Genomic DNA, 20,070 nt, shown 5'->3' with positions numbered 1-20,070 from the left:
TGAGTTTCCTTTTTATCTATATTGTTCTCTGTAGTAAACTTTAATATTTTCTCTGCATTAGAATTATTTCTATTTGTGTCTTCAGAATTTCACTTTTGAGAGATTTGTATCTGTCCTGTGTTGATTTACCTATAGAATGATAGTGCATGGGATTCTTTCTACCCTTTCTCTGGTTCATTTGAAGTCTGCTATCCTTAAATTTAGGGTATGTGTTGTATTAAACCACACTTCTGCCACCACTATTATAAATACTAGTTAGTTCCTCCACCTACAAAATTTTCCTCATTTTCATTCTGTTTGTGACAATCAGATCCTTGGTTCCTCCATAACTTCAAAGAAAGAAATTAAGGTAGGTTGAGAAATTATTAGGTACCCTGCTTTTGTCACAGAGCTTCAGCAGACTCCTGAATATCTTAAGTCCTTTGTCACAACCATATGATGTTACTTCTCCAGAGTTGTGATCTCTCTAGTGTCCAGAAGTTCTATTAGGCTGTGGTAATGTTATGTTTCTACCTTTGTTATATTTACTCCTTCCACTACACATTTCTTCCTCAAAATGATTGATATTTATATGATTCTTTAAAATTTGCAAAATGAGACATGTTCTCATACAAGTCTGCTATGAGTTAGTATTTTAATGAGGAAAATGAGATTTTGACATGGTTAATGGCAAATGCAAGATTCTTAACTTTCTTACCATCATCTAGCATTTGTGGTATGTGTGGTACAAAAGTAAAACAGACTTTGCAGATACCTTTTATATTTTGTAAATTCATGTATATTAGTCTGATAAGCAATCTATAGAAATGGAATCTAGAAGCTTCAGAGGAGGAATAATTAATGTTTATATGGAACACTAAGGCTTACCAATTGCTTTCCTCATAGTAATGCTCTAAGGTAGGATTATCTTCATTTTTACAGATAAGGAAACAAGTATGACAGGTGAAGGGATTTGAACTAGATTTGAAACCTTGTCTCCAAGCCTAGTGCTTTTTCTTCCCTTCCATACTACTTCAATAAATGGTAATTTAGTGGATTTCTGCCAGGTTGATGACCATAAATCTAAAATTTGACCTAAGCAAAGAGAATGTAAGAGATGCAAAAGTTTTTTGGGGTGCAATGGGGAAGAAACTGTGTTGATGATTCTAAGCTAATTTTAAGTTAATAGCTAGTAGCCTGTTACTATTGAAAATCAATTTAAAATGCATTTCCAGAGAGAGGAATTCCTAGAGAGAATGTTTGAGTTAATCTTTATTTCACATCATTTTCAGGTGTTTGCATCTGTAATGAAGGATATTAAAGAAGGGGACAAGAACCATAGTCCAGCACTGAAAAGCTAATCTTCAAAAATTAAAAGACTAATTGACATGTAGAAAGCAATTTAATAAAAACTTTTTTTCCTATGTGAAAAACATTAGAGAAATACAGAAGAATCAAGAGAGATGGACAGATGTTGGAATTTTCATTCAATGGCAAAAGTAGATAAATGGATATCCTGTTGCCAGTATTATTTTTTAAAAAGTATTGTGTGAGGAAAGCAGTTTTCACAAAGAAAAACTTTGAAAGGTTTGCTAGTTCATATTCCATAATTTGAGGTGAAGAATTTAATGCAATAAAACTTTTAAATAATCTTGGTTGGTACTTTTTGAGGCATGATTATTTTCTTTTTAACAATTACCAGAAAGGCACTTTTGGAGGTCAAAGGGGGCATGTTATGAATAGTCTGAACCCCAAACTACTTTCTAAACCAAACCCTTCAGTACAGATATTACCTCCAGGTTTAACCAGTTGAAAATATTATGGACCAAATAAATGTCTTTGTTGTCTATGTGCCTGACTATGAAACATTGGGTTAAACTTATTTGGGTCACTGATGTCATTCAGTTTCATCCATCAGTTGGGGCAAATATGTGTAACTCAGGAACTGGAAATGTTGGTGGTAGATTGTATTTCACTGGTTTCAGGTATTTCTTTTCTGTTGTGTTTTATGTTCATTATTAAAGAAAAATTATGTAGGCATTCCTTAAGAAATTCTTACCAACACAGGAATGTTAGCCTTTCCATTTCTAGTCTAAGAAATGATTTTATTCATGAAGTCATAAAACACTATAGAAATGGGAAAAATTAGTGGAAGGAAAAGTTTTTCTTTGCACTTTAGTGGACAGAAGTTTTAGCTTTGGTAGTCAATCCATAAAAGTTGTGAGATTTTACAGTGATTGCTTAATCACAGTAAAGAAACTACCCTAGTATGTAATGCTGACAGTTTTAAGTAGCATGGTGCTTGGCAAAGACTTGACATTCTTTGTACTTAAAATCCTTCCACTGTTGAACAATGAAATTTTGTAAATATAGATTTGACATTTGAAATCTTAATTTATAGCCAAGTCAATGATTTGCAAAATGTGCTCTAGATGATGAAAAACTTAATTTTTTAATCAATGGAAATGAATAATAGTAATACAATTCAACATTAACTTTTTCTAATGAGTCAAAACTTTGATGATATTTATTGTGTATTGATTATGTTAATCACTGGTAGACTTGATCAAATTTATCACTTCAACATTTTAATTTTGGAACTAAAATGAATCATTTGAATGTTAAGAGCAGTATCTGCATAACCAGCTACTTATGTAAAGAATGCTTTTATGTTGCAGTTTGGTTTATAACCACCATTAAGCACATTATTTATATTGTTAATATGTAGTTCTCAAGCTAACAGTTCTGGTATCCTTGTCAATGTGGTGACTGCCTATTTAGGAGCATAGAGCCCATGAGTGCCTATTTATTTCCATCCCACTGTTGATTCCAGCAGTGTGACTTGGGAGGGCCTCTCAAATGCCTATAATGGAACAGTGGAGCATATTTGGGGAAGGACACTTTCCATAAAATAATGGTGGTGGTGGGGGGATCACATCACAATAAGAAGTTACCCCAGTCCCTGAAATGAATGATCGTAGACATTCCCTCCTGCCCAGTCACCTACTTTGTTGTGTTCAATTAGCCTTGGAAAGTATTTAAAAGAGGGTAGAGGAGCATTGATCTCTGGCAGTAACCATATTGAGAATACTACATGTCTAAGTTAAAATTTTATTTTTATGTATTCATTTCTTTAGTTGGAACCAATTTATTTCTTCCAATTCTGTTTTATTATTGTACAGTTTCTTTACCTTTCAAGTATAAGCTTGTATATAAAAATGTAAATACAAGGAATACATTAAAGACCACTAATAACAATTCCTATGTAAATAAAATTGTAAGCAGAGTAATTACTTGAAATGAGTCTTCATTACTTTTGGGTTATCTGCATTAATAAGCTGAAGCTGGAAAATAATAACTAAACTATTTTTTTTTGCCAATTTTTCTTGCTTAGCATTGCCCCAGGTCTTTGGTCCTAAAGGACTAGCAGTATTGGCAGCTGCAGTAGCATACTGTGTTTGCCCACGAGCCATCTGTACCCAGTTCATATTGTCAATGTGTAAGATAACTACTCTAAAATTTTCTTTTAAATGGAAAACATTTTACTATGTCATCATAATAATGTGAAGTTTAATATAGTATTATTTTGCTTGTATACTTAAGTAGTGTAACTATTTTTAAAAGTTGGCAGCATAATATTTTCTTACTCCCATTATCTTTTGGGACTGTGCAGCATCCCTCCAATTTATAGCTGGGCATTATTGCTCCAAATGCTGCTCTTGAATTCATAGCAGCTCCCATGGAGAGCAAGTTGCAAATCTCAGATATAGTCGGAGTATATATGTCTGGTCAAATGCCTTTAAATGATTAGTTTAGCACTGAACTCTGAAGAGATAATTCAGCATTAGCAAGAAGTCACTGACATGTTTAAGTCTCTGAGATTAGTTTAACAATTTTATGTATTGGTGTTGATTTTTCTAGTTCAGTACACTCTCAATATAGCTGCACTAATATGTGCACTTCAAAACTGTGATCCCAAAACATTTTTAATTAACATTAAAATTGGCTGCATTGTAATTTTTTGGAGGTAGCAATGAATTTGCTTATTTCTTATCTTGCTAAGGTTGCTATTAAAATTCATTTGCATTCCATGAAAGAAAGCATCAACTGAAAAGAACAAATTGGGAATAAAGCAGTACTAAACTCTGTGGTATAGGGAAGTCAGTTTGGAATTTTAAATTTGCTGGTGGTTAATCTGCCTTATGGATAATTTAGAGCTGTATCTGTGTGGCATAAATTAAACATTTCAATTCAATATCAAACCATTAATGGGATTTATTAAAAGCTGTCATAGAGCTTTTTAGATTGGACTTTACTGGATCAGCATGTGAATTCAATGATTTGCCTTTAGTTTTCATGAAAGAGAGAGTTTAAACAAAAACATTGTTTGGCTGTTTGAGAGAAATGGATTTTTCCAGGCTTTTAGAAGCATTCATTAACATGTAATTTAATTGCAAAGTAGCAGGGCCCCACAGGTACTTAGGTAATGCTTTAATATGCTAATTAGAAACCTTTATTCATTTAAACAATGTTTCTTTCATACCACACTATTAGTTTGTTTTTTTTAGTTTTGCATGTCCTAAAAGTAAATAAAATTACCTTTCTATGACAATAACATTTCTATATTTTATTAATTCTGAAAAGTCTTCCCATAATTAACCCCACTTGGTGAAGTTTTTCCACATGCTGCAGGCTGATTTTATCTTTTTGTGGCCATTCTTAAGGAAATGGATTTTCTGCTGCATTGCAAAATGTTTTTCATTTGTTGACATTAAGAAAAATGGAAACTTTCATGGTTTTATTAAAAGTGACTTTTGTACAATTACAATGTATTTGGAAGTCAATTTTGTAATAAATGTTATAAAACTGATACAGCCTTGATAGTAAATGTAAAAATAGACAAGAATTGATTGTGTACCTTTTTCTGCGTTCTCATTTTACAACTTATAGATAAAGTTTAATTATAACATTTCTATGTATAACCCTTTGTAGTTTTCAAAATTTTCCCAGAGCTGTTAAATTTGATTATTTGGATCATCCTCTTAAGTAGGCAAGGATTTGCCCCGTTTTAAAAAATAAGGAAAGTCAGGTTCTGAAAGGTAGGAAATGACAGCAAGACCAGGACTGTGATCCTGGTTTTTTGACTTAACCTTCATTTAATGCTCTACTTATCTGCTCTGTCCCCCTTTAAATATGAGGTTAAGGGAGTTTGGGGGCGGAAGTGCACTAACAGGAAATTTTGGGGATCTGGAAAGGTTTCCTTTAAAAAAATTGGTTAGGACTATATTAAGTTACTTGGGGGTAGGTGGGAAGAAGGGAGAGAAATTGGAACTCAAATTTTAGAAATGAATGTTAAAACTTGTTTTTACTTGTAATTAGGGGAAAAATAAAATAAGCTGATTAGAGATGGAATAAAATCTGGAGAAGTTTTTGTTATTTATATGTAGCGCATATAGCACATTCATAAGGAGCAAATGGCCAATAACAATTATGACACTTATATTAAGGCTAGAGAGAGTCCACAAAGTAGACTGCAATATAAATTGTGATAATTCTGGGATAATTGGTCACCTTTCACACTTCCCTAAAGACTGGCTGTTGACCTCATTCAACCGAAAACCACCCTCCCCAAAGTGACCAAGGATCTCTTAAACACCAAATCTAAAGGCTTTTCTCAATCTTGTTGAGCTCAACTTTTGTCTGTTTACCACCTTCTCCTCCTCGACATTGCTCTCTTCTAGGTCTGTTCCCTGTCTAATCTTGATCTCTGCTCAATTCATCATCCATGACATGCTTACTAACTTTGTCTTTAGGTTTCCGTCCCCTACTCCACATATTCAGTTGCCAGATCTTGTCCTTTCTCCTGTATCTTCTAGGTCTCCCCTTCCTCATCACTCTGGTAACTACTGGATTCCTTAATACCTTCATCATCCTTTTCCTGGATTAATTCAAAACTCCACTCTGGAATCTTTGTTCTATTTAGTTCTGTCTCACCTCATTGCTCGGCAAACCCCAGTCCTGCATTTTTCTATCATCTCCCTTAATGCTGCTGAATGGAGCTGGAGGAAGGCTTCTGACAATCCACTTGTGTCTCAAGTTCAAAACTAGACTCCCATCTTCCCCTCCCGCGCTCCCCCCAGTTCTTCCAGACTTCCATTCCTGTTGTGAGTAATCACCAGGGTGCTTCGCGGAGAACTCTGAAGTATTTTTCTCAGTTCTCTCCCACTCCACCTTGCCAATCATTTGGTAAATCTTGTCCTTTGTTTCCATCTCGCGTCCATCCATGCGGCTATCTTCCCATTTCTGGCTTTCGTAGTTCGTAGCTGACTATTGCAAAATGCCCTAGCAGGGATTTCTCTCCCGGCCCCCTCATTTTCTCATCTGGACAGCTGCAGCCGTGATTTGCTCAAGCGCGGATCTGCCAACAGCTTCAGGGGCTCCTTTGTCTTTAGGATCAAATAGAAGCTTCAAGCTCGATCTTGGCGGCCTGTGGCCCGGCTAGTCCCGCAGTCCAGTCGCTCCGTCCTCCTTGCTCCTGCGAACAGTCGCGGCTGCCCCCCAAGTCCGGCCTGCCATTTGGGCTCCTTGGTCCCATTTGCGCCCATTCTGCGTGTCAAATTTAAAATGCATTTCCAGAGAGATCCCGCTCGTGACCATCTCAAGCAGAGAGGAGAAGCTCGTCCCCGAGGTGGCGAGCCGTGCCCAGAGGCATTTAAACCCCCCCGGGGGGCGGCGGCTCCAGGCCACGCCCCCGCGGCGTCCTATCAGGACCAGCAGCGGCTGGCGGCGGCCAATCGCAGCTCGCGGAGAAGCGAAGCCCGCCCCCGGGCTCGGCCCGCCCTGCCGGAGCGCGGCCGGCCAGGTCCGACTCTGTTGCCGGGAGGGATAGGTTAGCGGCCCGGGGCGGGCCAGGCTCCTCCAGCCGGGGCTGGTGGCTGGCCGGGCACATGAGCTTCGGGCCTCCCCGACTCCTCGCGGTCTCTCCCGTCCGGACAAACGCGCCTCAGAGGGAGGCGGGGCGGGAAGACGAGGAAGCCTCGCGAGACTGGAGGCGGGGACGGGGGCGGGGATCCGGGAGGAAAAGCGCGCGTTTTCCCCGAGAGAGTCTCGTGAGAGCACCGAGCCTCGCGAGCCTTGGCGGGGGGTTGGGCGAAAATTGGCGCGCGTGTTCGCAGCCTGCCCCGGAGCTCCTTCAGGGAAGCGCGGCGGCGCCCGTTCTCCGCTTCGGCCCGTCCCCCGTCATGCCCGCCGAGCACCTGCAGCAGAGCGGCGGTGAGTGCGCCCGCGACGCCGGGCGGGGCAGCCGCGGGCTGCGGACAGGCGGCCGCGGGGAGGCGAAGCTGGGGGCAGGGCCGGCCCGGCGCCGAGTTTCCCGCGGAAACGGAGCCCGGCCGGAGGGGACTGACGGGCGCGGGGCCGCGGCCGCCTCCCCGCTCCCCGCTCCCCGCTCGGCGGCTCAGCCGGCCCCTGCCCCGGCCCTCCCGAACCGCCTCTCCTCTCCTCTCCCCCGGACAGGGCCCGAGGCCGCAGACATGGAGCAGCCGCCGGACGACACCCCGGTCATCACCTCAGCCATGCTGGAAGAGGAGAAGCAGCTGGAAGCCGTGGGGCTGGAGAGAGAGCGGAAAATGATGGAGAAGGTAACCCCGCGGCGGCCGAGCCACGGCCCGAGTCCTTGCCTCCCTCTTGCATTATAGCTTTACATTTTGGAAATTTTGAGTAGTTTGAAGCGCCAGCGGCAGTGGCCTTAACTTAGTTCGAGTTTCGATGTCGGTAGCGTAAATATTGTGAACAGCAGGAAATAGTTCATTTTTAAATGAACTCGTTTGAATTTTTTTTTTTCAAAAGCATTTAAAGTAACGTCTCGATTGTTAATTTTATGGATTTCTCTAAGAAATAAAAGCTGGCTTGATGCCTTTGAACATCTTAATCGTTTCTTACTAGCACTTTTACAAAAATAACAGCAAAAATCAACTAGCTTATCCTGAGACTATAAAACACTTTTTAAGTTTAGAATCTTTGTCTTCCTCTTCTTTATTGTAACAAAGCTATTGCTATTTACTTCCATCTGTTTTTATTTATCATTTCTTAATTTGAAATAAATTAATATAAGGGAGAGAAGCTAGATGGTCTCAGAAATTTCTAGATTCGTGACTGATCCCAGGTAAGGAAAAAAACATACACTTCAATGAAATATCTTCAGTATTTGACTCTCCCTTCAGAAATGCAGGTTTCAATCCTTTGACTTTTTCGTGAAGTTGTGTGACCAAAAAATTTTCTTGTCTCCACATATCTTACAAATGCTTACCTACTAAAGCTTTTATTCCAATAGCATAACCTTTTAGAATTTGAGCCTGCTTTCATGCCACAGAGAAATAGAACTTTGAATATTTAATAGCATTTGAAGTAGCAGCATGATAGGATTCATTCACTGATGTGAATTTAATGTGATGTGCAAACATTTCTTGGTTAATTAATACAACTTTAGTACTGATTAGGAAGGGTATATGACTAAAAGAGGAAAGGAGGCAGGTGAGTTTTATACAAACCTATTTTGGGGGACCCTCTGTGTGCTTCTTTAGTATCCAGGCAGTTTTAAGAAATCTGTAGAAAATCACTAGCCCATTGCACCTACTTGAAAGGGTTGGGTGTATTATTACATTCTGAACTATGGGTAGAGCTTCTAGATTGATGAGATTATAAGAAGATTACCAGCTCAGTAGTTGACTATTTCTTGTGTGAATCTTGTTTTCTACACATAAAACAGTTAGCTTAATCATTACTTTTTTCTCTTTAACATTTTTTTTATTCTTTCCTGAAAAAAAGTTGACTGACAGGACTCTGTGGTCCATTGTTAAGATGATTTCCTAATATAGAAAGGAAATAAATTATGATTTACAGACATTGAAGAATACAGGAGTTTGAATCCTTGGCTTTGGCATCTTTAAGGGTCTGAGTTTCCCCCAAATATGAGAGAATTGGACTAGATGGTCTCTGAGATCCATTCTAGCTGTAGAGCTAGTTTTTTACCTGTCCAGTAGTATGGAATGCAATACTAATCCTGTTTCAGCAATTTTAAAATAGGATACATTGTAGAAGGGAATAAACATTTATATAGGAGCCATTATGTGCTAGGCCCTTTGCTGTTATTTCCATTTTACATTTGAGGAAACAAGTCAAACAGGGTTAAGTGAATTGTCCAGGGTTACACTGTAATGAGGGTGGATTGACTCTTTCACCTTTCCCATTTTGATTCTAAATGATTGTAATTCCACCTTGAAAATGCTTTTTGAATATTATATAAATTTGGTGATAATTATTTTACTATGCTTATTGAGTCACTATTTGTTAAGGCTATACTTTATGGCACATGTCTTTCTATAGATTTTAACTTTTTTTTAACTGTTATAGAAAATATATTTGTATTTGAAAGGGAGAAGGAAAGAAGATCCTTGGGAAGTAGCTTCTCATGATGGAATTTGACTTAGGTTCTTTGGGTATTCATAGACCATCTCCCTTTGAAAAGAAAGCTATTGTTAATTGGTAAGCCTCCAGCCTTGTGAAGAAAAGCTTGTTCACAGCATCCAGAACACATTCCTGTGATTCCTCTCTTCTCAGAATCCCTTGTTTTCTTTTAGGATGGGAACCCTTTTCTCACTCTCTTTCCCTCTACCCATTCCCCCCCAAGAATCACCTTTTATTTGTTTTGTGTGTATCATACACAGGTTACTCTTTGGATAGATTGGAAACTCTTGTAGAATAGGGACTTTCTAAGTTTTGTAGCCTTATTACTATGTGGCATAATGCCTGGCTCTTGGTAAGTCCTCAGGAAATGCTTACATTGGTGCATCAGAGGGTCATAGAAAGATTGCTAGCTTGAATTAGAGGACTTGGTTCAATCCTCTGAATAACAGTACCTAATTTTCCTAAAGGTGGTCCTGTGTAGCTTTAGATTTGTGGTCCTATTAAAAAGAACATGAAATAATTTAGAATATTGGAGAGGAAAATATTAATACTAATTTTCCAGTGGACAGGCATGTGATGGATATAATGAAAAGGGGAGAAAATTCTTCCACTTCTCTTTATGTTGGTAATTATTAATACTTTATACTCATTTACCATGCTATTTTGCTAGCCACCTAGCAATTAGTTTTGCCTCTAGTAACTGTAACTCAACATCAAAATAATTTTCATTCTGTAATACAAATCCTTCCATGCTTCCCTGAATTCCCATCCCTCTTGGTTTCTAATAGAACAATAATTAGAACAATCTTACTTCAAGTCTCACCTTAGATATCTACTAGTTGTGTTACCACTGGATTAGTCAATTAACTTCTCTTTGCTTCATGCATCCTCTTAGGACTTTTGAGTTGCCAGGCTATGGTTCATCTATAGTGATAGTGGAAATTTCCTAAAGGTTCTCTTTACCAAAGATAGCATTTCTGAATCTTTTCTTTTACATTTATTGCTTCTTTATTTTGTAATTTTTGTATGTTTTATGGGAGATTTTTTTTGGAGGGGGTCTGCATAATTTTAATTTTTTTAACTTAAGACCGAATTTCCACATACTTTGTAAAAATATAAGGAGCAGCTTGTTTATGAAACCATGAATATTAGCCCATCTCAACTCCATCAGCATGCTTCAACATCAGTACTTGTGAATGCACATTATTACATTGATTACAATTCTTAAGTCTTTCAGTGTTTTTATTTATTTTGTTCTATAAATTGTTTTCCTGGTTCCACTTGCTTTAGCCTATCTCAATTCATGTAAGTTTTTATAAGTTTTTCTGTAATCAACCCTTTCAGCGCATTTTATTATAATAATATTCCATTTCGTTGATAAGTCATTATCTTGCAGTTGATGAATACCTTCTTAGTTACCAGTTCTTTGCCTCTTAAAAAAAGAGCTGCTTACTGAACTATTTATTGTATGGGAAATTATTTTGCTTCATTTTTGTATTTTTTAAAAAGGTTTTGGTTTTTGTATATTTTATTTTTTCTGTAATTATTTTGAGTAGAATTTTCTTTCTTTTCCTACTGGAGTTCGTTGTTGATATACAGAAATGCTTCTGGTGTATTTGGAGTTGTCAGGTTAGTTTTCATAGAATAAGTGTTTTTCTAGTTAGATCTTGAGGAATGGGATAATATTTATTAGAAATAAAATGGAAAAGGGCATTCCTTAGTGGGGGAAGGGTACTTTATGAACAAAGGCATAGGAATACGGATGAGTATGTTGTATTAATTCATCAATCTGAATGGAGTTGAGGGTTCATTTAGGGATATAATTGGGAAGATGTAAGATTTGAAGGGAGTATTGGGCCCAAACTAAATCATGGTCAGTAGTTTGCTTTTTTCCCTTAAAGCCTAACCATTGTAACTCATAGTAATTTCTCTGTGATTTAAAATTAGTTTTATTAGTTGACAGAAGAATTTATTCTTTGCTTTTTGTGAACATGTGCCTTTTGACTTCATCTCGATTGTAAATAAACAGGAGGCAGGGTATGTGGATTTTTTGTTTTCACAAATCTCATAGAAGTGATGTGGAATAGTAATTGGGGCAATGGAGAGACTCTCAGAACTTACACCTGGAGAGTGACTGAGAGTAACTCAGCCTCTGTTTTTCAGTTTCCTCATCTTTAGAATGAAGGAGTTCCAGTTCTGACTCTTTGATTCTCTGAACTTATTCCTTATCTATGATAATCTAGTTAGTGTCAGAGGCAGAGTTTAAATCTAGGGCTTCCTGACTTGTTGGGTTCACTTCAACATATGAAAAGTTACATAATGTTATTTGACATAACAGTACAAGAAAATGTTTACGTTAATTGCAACCTCTTCACACCTAGTATAGTCTTCATGTGTTGCCAAATCTGGGAAAAAAAATCTGACAGACTTTCTGGTGATAAGCCTTTTTGAACTTAATTAGGCTAATCATCAGATAACTGATATCCTTTGAATCATTACTTGAAATAGTTCTCTGGAGTTGTAGCTGCCAGAGTGTGTGCCTTGCTAGCATAATCCAAGAAAAGCCAAGGTCACCTACCACTGGAGTATCATTTATATTTTATTTATAAAAACTGCATATAATTAACTCTAATTACATAAAGTAGGAAGTTTACCATCAATTCAGTTTTTATCCAAAAGCATTCTAATTACAAATTTAAAAATTAATTTAAATACTCAGTTTTTAAAATTTTGAGTTTTTAAATAAGATAACTAGATTTTTTTAAATCTTTGTTCTAAGATATATGCTGTCTCCATAATTTATTTTTGTTTTGTTCAGATTATGTAAACACTAAGCATAATTAAAACTGAATTTTTGTAGCATATACTACAGAAGACTTTTTTATTTGAGAAAGACATGGAATAATAAGTGAAAAAAAATCTTTCGTTGGTAGGCTCGCATGTCTTGGGATAGAGATTCTAATGAAATGCGCTACAAGAGACTTCAGCATTTGCTTGAAAAAAGCAATATATACTCTAAATTTTTGTTGACCAAAATGGAACAGCAGCAATTGGAGGTAAGTAATTGAAAATAACTACTTGTAGTTTTTAATCTAAAGATAAAACTTAAAAAATAAACATGTCCATTAGAACTTCAAAAGAATTTTCATCTTTATGAATAACAGTATAATACCCAAATACCTCTATCTTCATGAGATGACTGACCTCATCAACTATCTGGTCACTCTGAATTTAACCAGGCTACTTTTCAAGCCTTGGAGTCAGGAGTACCTGGGTTCAAATCCGGTCTCAGACACTTAATAATTACCTAGCCGTGTGGCCTTGGGCAAGCCACTTAACCCCAGTTGCCTTGCAAAAACCTAGAAAAAAAACCAAAACAAAACAGCAGCTAGATGGTTCAGTGGGCAGTACTGGGCCTGGAGTCAAGAAGACTTCCTGAGTTCAAATTAGGCCTTAGATCCTTACTAGTTGTATCACCGGGCAAATCATTTAACCCTGTTTGCCTCAATTCCCCAATTTTATAAAATGAACTGTATATGGAAATGGTAAAGTGCTCCAAAGAAAACCCCAGAATTTATACAAGGAGTTGGATATGACTGAAAAAATGGCTGAATTAGAAATCTTTATAAAACAGATAATGCCATTGAGCCCATACTTGAGGATTTCCTGGCAGGAACTGCCTAAATAGGTTCTCTTGTGAAAGCATTGGAGAATCCAGAATTACTTCTACATGTTGGAGGGAGAACTTACTGAAGAAAAAAAGCTACATATCTGTATGGTTTATTTTGTTGTTTTCATATTTTGGATGCAAAAGACATGCTTTACATCTTTCTCAATCTCACCTTTGTATTGGTGTAAGTTATAGGCCAAAAAAATTATACTTCTAAATATTAGGATATAATGTAGTCTGTAATCTTTACCATAAGTTTAGTAATACTATTTTTTTGGTTAATTAACTTCCAATTTATTATATTTAGATTAATGTTGTTACTTTTTTATTTTGACTATTTCCCCAATTACATGTAAAAAAACTACTACAGTAGTTTAGAGTTCAGGTCTTTTTACCTTCTATTTAGAACAAAAACCTATGCTCACACTAAATAAATATTATAATGTGATGGGCAGAATACTAAGTAGATGCTTCATCAGAGAAATTGTCTGCTTCTTGACTGCTGTTTGACCTGAAACAAGTTTCTGGTTCCTTGTTTGCAAATGAGAGGTTTAGACTATATGATCTTTAAAGTACCTCCTTTTCAGGACTGTGATTCTGTAAATCAAGATGTCATTAAATGTATCACTTTAAGGACTCTAAGATAATCTTTTCTCAGGAACAGAAGAGGAAAGAGAAATTGGAACGAAAAAAGGAAGCTTTGAAAGTTTCAGAGGTAATCTGTTAATTTGAATTTTTAAAAATAGTACTTTATTTCTTGAAGTTTTGATTCCAACGTTGAAAGGAAAATAGTGGCAGTAAAATGTGTCAAATACTTAAAAAATTTTTTTCTTTCCTCTATTATTGTAACAGTGTTTCTGCTGTCTATGTTATCCATATTTAATTTACATTCTGGGCAAATGCCCATAAACAGGACTACTAAGTCCATGAGAAAATTAATTATATTTCCCTATTGAAAAACAAGCTGCATTGTTTTTTCCTGAAATTTTTCTCTCCAGCAGGTCTTCCTTAAACCCATGGTCCAAAAATCATAATGGTTAATATTTTGTTTTAGCAGTTAAACACATTTTCCATTACAGATTGAAGGTAGTAACCCTATCTATACCAGAAAGAGTAGCAGTCTAGGATAGAACTTTGTGACTACTCCTGAAAATTCAGATATAGTCATCTCTTACTTTCAGTGCATTGCATACAACATATGAATATCATACATGCATATGGTGTCTATTGATTTAGCTGAGACCACAAAAACTATAGTTAAAGGTTTTTACTAGATGGAGTATGGAAATAAACAAAAGCAAAAAGTAGAATCTTTAATCTGTTCTGTTCTTGGAGAATTTGGTGCCCACCTAGTTTGAACACTGAGTGGTCTCATTTTTGGTAAACTTATCCTGATGGTTTCTTCATTTTGGGACATCTCAACCTCCTTTTCTTCCCCTTTCCAACAGGTTAAAATTAATTGTTAAAACAGTTACTCTGGGGCATCTAGGAGGCGATCCCCACAGTCAGGAGGGCCTGAGTTCAAATCTTGCCTCTAACACTTAATAATTGTCTAGCTGTGTGACCTTGCGCAAGTCACTTAACTCTATTGCCTTGCAGAATTAAAAAAAAATTAGTTTACACTTATTAACATAAGGTACCACCATCACTTACTAATTTTCACTGGTGTCTTAGAGTTATTTCAGTTGTCAATATCTATCCCATATGATTCTCCTTGTAACCCATCCTTCATTTTCCAATTCTCTGTAACTTAAATTTCTCAATTTACAAACACATACATGCATGCACGTGCAAAATTGTCAAATTGCACTTGGCCATTTATCCATGTTTTCTTTTCCCCTCCAGCTTTTTTTTTTTTATTGCTTGTCTAAGTCTTTTGCTTTTATAAAATTTAAGCTTCCCTTCCCTCCCTTTTCTTCCTCTCACCCTTTTCGTGTTTTTTGTGTTATGTTTTATACTTTTGGTGTGTTGCCCTTTATTCTCCTTTTTGTTTGTTCTTTCTTTGTGTGCCTTGGCTTTTTTTTTCTTTCAAATTCCCCAATTGGGAGCCCTTGATTCTATTTATTATGGGGGGGGGACTTAAGTCTAAGGGTGAGAGTTCCAAAAGAGATTGTGGAACCATATGCCCTCTACTTCCATCTTATCTTTTCCCCCTTTCCCCTCCTAAACTTCATAAAACATTGTTCAACAAGGATGAACAATAAAAATTTTAAAGTAGTACATTTGTTGATTCCTCTTCCCTCCTACTCCAGAGAAATAGAGGACAGACAAGGTGATGGATACTAGCAAGAATAGTTCCTTTTGTAAATGCCTAAACTCCATGGACAAGTGACAGTTATTTTGATGTATCTGAGTTAATAACAAAGATATTAAGAATATTTTACACATTAGCATAATCTGTAATACTGAATATGATCTGTTTCTTTAGTCCTCTGATTAGGTACCTTAAGCCACGGGGATAAAAGAATATTGGTGTTGATTTTTTTTTCATTTGCCAGTATATTATATATCTTAATGTTTTTACAGATTTGTAATTGGCCATACTATTTTCAATTTTTAAACAAATGAAGATTAAGGATCTTAGGGGAAGAATTTAATATTGTAAATATTTTTTCCTGTAGGGGAAAAAAAAAACTGATGCAAGTGAAGAAAAACCAGGTAAATATTTTTGTCCTAATTTTTAAAGGTTGTGTTTTCTTGTAGTACTTGTCAAGATGATAATCTTATTTTTTATTTTTGTAGTTGTGAAAAAGAAGAGAGGAAGACAAGAAGAATATAATATTTCAGAAGTCATGTCAAAAGAGGTAAAGAAATAATAAAACATCTCCAAACCCAGGTTTGTGAAAATATTTAAAGTCAGTTCCAGGCATGTGAAAATACTTGGAGTCAGTTCCCTACCGTTTACCACTTTCATATGTGTTATGTGTTTTATATCTCAGTATTCAGGATATACTCAGAGCCCAATAAATACTTGTTTTATTGTTTTAATATGATAGCTGAAAAAATATTTCATCAAAATATTTTTAAGTTCACCCTTTCCTCATTTAATTTTAAGGAAATTTTGTCAGTGGCTAAAAAGAAGAAAGAAGAGAGTTGGGTAAGTGATTTATAATGATAAAGCCAAATTTGAACTCTTATTTGTTTCCCTGAGCACTGGCTGCATACACCTAATCCTCTTTGCTTGGTTCTTTTGACTTTTCTCACAAACCAGCTCAAACTCTTCCCCCAATTCTTATCCTCTCAGTTTCTTCACTCATTAATATCATGTGTTTTTTGCCTTTCTCATAACCTGCCTCGACCCTACCTTCCCAATCATTTCCTTTAGTGAATTGCAGTCAAACTGACTTTCTTGGTATTCCAATGGATAGATTGCTGACCCTGAAGTCAGGAGGGCCTGAGTTCATATGTTGCCTCAGATACTTAGTAACTTTGTGACCTTGGACAAGCCATTCAACCCTGATTGTTTCATATCCAGGGCCATCTCCAGTTGTCCTGATCCACATCTGGTCACGGGACACAGATGGCTGTGGAGAAGAAAGTGAGACTGGGGGCTTAGCACAGCACCCCATCACTCAAATCCAATTCATGTGCTTGTCATGATACCATCTCCCTGGTGTTGTGGTCTCCTTTGAAAATGAAGGACAAACATTATATACCATCTCTGTCTCATAGCTGGTATGAACTCTTCCCCCTTTCTCTTGAATCCCCAGCTTCTTTAAAGGCTCAACTCGCATGCCAGGTCCACTTTCAGGACCTTTCTGAGACAGGCTTATTTACAAGTACTTTTTCCTATTCCCCCCCTCCCAAAAAAAAACCCCAACTTTTTTTTTATGTGTAAAATGCTTGTTGGTTGTTTGGTCTTCACTTGTTTTTTTAGTATATTTGTATTCATGTCTTGGTATGTGAATTTAGATTTAAGTATTAAGTTTGAAATTAATATGTGTTAGTAAATGTGGAAACTGGTACATTTTATGGTATAGATCTGTATATTGCATATACTGTGAGTAGTTTTAACCCTTAAAGTTTTAGGGTTCTTTTAACTTTTATCCCTTATTTTATAGAACTAACTTTGAATGTTTAGCTTTGCCTGAAATTATTTAATCTTTTTCTCCCTTTTTGTAAATTTTGAATGCATATGGAATCTAACATTTCTAGCCATTCACTTTGATTTCATCCTAAACCTTGCTGACTTCTCTTTAGCAACATTTTAAGTAAGCGTATAGCAAATATAGTTCAGAGAACATTGCTGGGTATGTACATTTAGACTTTGAGAATATAGATATTTTATTTCAACTTTTTATTTCCCTTAATGTAGCATATACCCATAATGAATGTTTGATAGAATTTCTCTCACTCCCATTTGCTTGTGGGTAAAATCAGTTCATGTTTTCTAGAAGTTAAAAATCAGGATTTGAAAGAGGTTTTTTGAGGAATCTAGGAAATAGCATTCCTGGAAAGGTATCTAAAGATGGCATTATTGGGATTGAAATATGAAGGATAAGGAAAGCACTAACAAAGTATTTTTAGGAGCATAATTCTGGATTGGAGTGCGAGGATATTAGCTATCTCCTGGTTAAGAGAATACAGGATTGAAGCGTTTTATAATCACATTCCAGGGAAGCTTGTGGTGCCAGAATTCTCCAGGAATTTGCCCAAAGCTTTGGCCTCATTGAATGTTTACAGACCTAGATCAGTTTATAAAGTTGACCAAAACATCTTGATAGTCTTGTGAGCTTGAATTTCTAATGATTTTTTTTCTCTTGTAGGATGAAAGTTCTTCTTCTTTACAACTTTCTGTAGAAGATCTTCAGAAAAGTAGTGATACAAATAGTGTGATTAAAGACAGATTATCTCAAGTTGTTCGTCATAATGCTAAACACTTTCTAGACCCAGTAAGGAAATGCAATGGCCAGTCAGTACCCTTTCAACAACCAAAGCACTTCACAGGAGGAATAATGCGGTGGTACCAAGTAGAAGGCATGGAATGGCTTAGGGTAAGAATTACTGCTTTAATAAAATTTGATTTAAAGGTTTATTTTTCACTGTACACTGTAATCCTGTCTGTGGTGAATTTTATAAAATGAAGATACCTAGTTTATCACTTAATTTTAACTATTTTGTCAGTTTATGCTTTTGGTTAGTTGAGTTTCAGGTAAAACATCTGACATCCCCTCTTGACATCTCTAGATTTCAGTTTCTGAAAGGTACATTCAGTTCAATTTAGGTCTTATATGGTTTCAATCTGGTTGTTTCTCTTATTTATCAGATTCAATCAAAAATCAAGAACCATGCTGGGCAATTTCTTGTAATAATCTTCTGGATCAGTTAACAGACATAGAATTTTTATCTTGAAGATTATCTAGGCCCAACTTGTCATTTTCCAGAAAGAGAAATAGATCCAAACAGATTCTAATTTCCTTAGGTCATGTAGTCTTATAGAGGCAGATTAGGATAAGAATTCAGGTCTGTGCATTTGGCTATTTTAGTTCCACTTCACTGAACTAAGTCAAGATCAGAATCATATTCTCCTTTCATACCAATTCTGTTGTGGAAAGAGTGTTCTATTTTTAGTCAAAGGACCTTTCCATTTAACTGATTTATACCAAGCCACACATAATTTTTGGCCTTTAGTTTCCTTATTTGCCAAGTGTTAGGATTGGACTAGATGAACTCTTAAAAGTCTGTTCTAGTTCTAAAATCTATAACTTCTAGCCTAGTTGCAGGGATTGTAGGTATGACCAAGTAGGAAGTCTCCCCAATTGTTAGAAGTTCTGACTGTTTTTGTAAGAAGTCCCACAATTCCAAAATGCTGAAATCATGTATAATTTAGTAGTTAATCAGTATGGTTGGGATCACTTAGTTGAACTATCATGTAGGTGAGTTTGAGCAGCTGTGCTCATACCAAGTCTCTAACCTAATAGCTTATTTTAGTCATCATTCTTATCATCCATTCCCTTACACCTTTCCCTTTAACTCAGTGAACACACATTGTCAGTTGCTTGAATGAACCTTTCAGAATATTTAGTCCAATTATGGAATTTTATATAAAAGGGAACGAGTCTTAGAGATGCTGTTGATTTGCCTAAGGTCAAAAGATAGATGGTGACAGAACTGGGGCTAGATCCTTATTATCTTTTCATTACTAGTCCTTTGCTCTATCTGCTACATTATATTACTTATTCCTACTTGTATTTGTTACCATTGTGTAAGTAATTTTCCAATTTAAGATTTTAATGTTAACATCTGTTTTGGGGGATTTTAAGTTTATAAAGTTTTCTAATCTTTTGAGATTTCATGTAATGGATTTGTGAACTACAGAACATTTGGAAACAGAAAGTCAGGATTATTTAATTAACTTAATATTGAGTTTAATTTTTGATAGTTTCTTTTTGACTGACCCAGGAAGTTCCTTAATGATATTTATTTCAATCAAATTCTTGTGAAGAGCACAATTTTCTGGATTTAATTAAGCTTTTTTTTATATATATATATGCAGATGCTTTGGGAAAATGGTATTAATGGCATTTTAGCAGATGAAATGGGATTAGGCAAGACTGTTCAGTGCATTGCTACAATTGCATTGATGGTTGAGAGAGGAGTCCCTGGACCATTCCTTGTGTGTGGTCCTTTATCTACACTTCCTAACTGGATGGCTGAATTCAAAAGATTCACACCACAGGTAGGAATTATCTTCCTTCACTTTAATGAATCAGTATTCTAATTAACATGCACTCTTCTTCCTTGAATCATAATTCTTCCAAAACTTCTCATCCAAATTTTAAGTTTACATTAGAGAATCTACCCAAAATACTCTAGGCCTGCTTCTGGTTCTTTCCAGTATTTTGAGAGTACCAATGTATCTATTCATTAATTCATTGTTTTGCATTTTCTCTATGTAATCATCCTACCTCCTTTTCTGTGTTCATACTTGTGTTTGAAACTTTTTAAATGACTTT

The 20,070-nt window shown here is 36.2% G+C and overlaps 2 protein-coding genes across 2 annotated transcripts in view; both read left to right on the top strand.

Annotated features, from left to right (window-relative positions):
* The window catches only part of TBC1D12 (TBC1 domain family member 12), a 133,477-nt gene extending 131,843 nt beyond the window's left edge, over positions 1–1,634 (top strand). The window contains 1 exon segment of the mRNA XM_074233334.1: positions 1,272–1,634. Within this exon segment, the coding sequence (XP_074089435.1) occupies positions 1,272–1,340 (69 nt within the window). The 3' untranslated portion in view covers positions 1,341–1,634.
* Positions 1,635–7,118: 5,484 nt separating this feature from the next.
* Positions 7,119–20,070, top strand: part of HELLS (helicase, lymphoid specific) — a 30,070-nt gene continuing 17,118 nt past the window's right edge. Inside the window, exons 1-9 of the mRNA XM_074233332.1 lie at positions 7,119–7,251; positions 7,495–7,619; positions 12,378–12,500; positions 13,773–13,829; positions 15,736–15,772; positions 15,857–15,918; positions 16,170–16,211; positions 17,881–18,108; positions 19,611–19,793. Coding sequence (XP_074089433.1) covers positions 7,221–7,251; positions 7,495–7,619; positions 12,378–12,500; positions 13,773–13,829; positions 15,736–15,772; positions 15,857–15,918; positions 16,170–16,211; positions 17,881–18,108; positions 19,611–19,793 — 888 coding nt within the window. The 5' untranslated portion in view covers positions 7,119–7,220. The remainder of the gene's footprint in view (positions 7,252–7,494; positions 7,620–12,377; positions 12,501–13,772; positions 13,830–15,735; positions 15,773–15,856; positions 15,919–16,169; positions 16,212–17,880; positions 18,109–19,610; positions 19,794–20,070) is intronic.

This window comes from Macrotis lagotis, chromosome 4 (genome assembly GCF_037893015.1).
Source record: "Macrotis lagotis isolate mMagLag1 chromosome 4, bilby.v1.9.chrom.fasta, whole genome shotgun sequence".
In the NCBI taxonomy this organism is placed as follows: Eukaryota; Metazoa; Chordata; class Mammalia; order Peramelemorphia; family Peramelidae; genus Macrotis; species Macrotis lagotis.
This window is presented reverse-complemented; position numbering and strand designations above follow the sequence as displayed.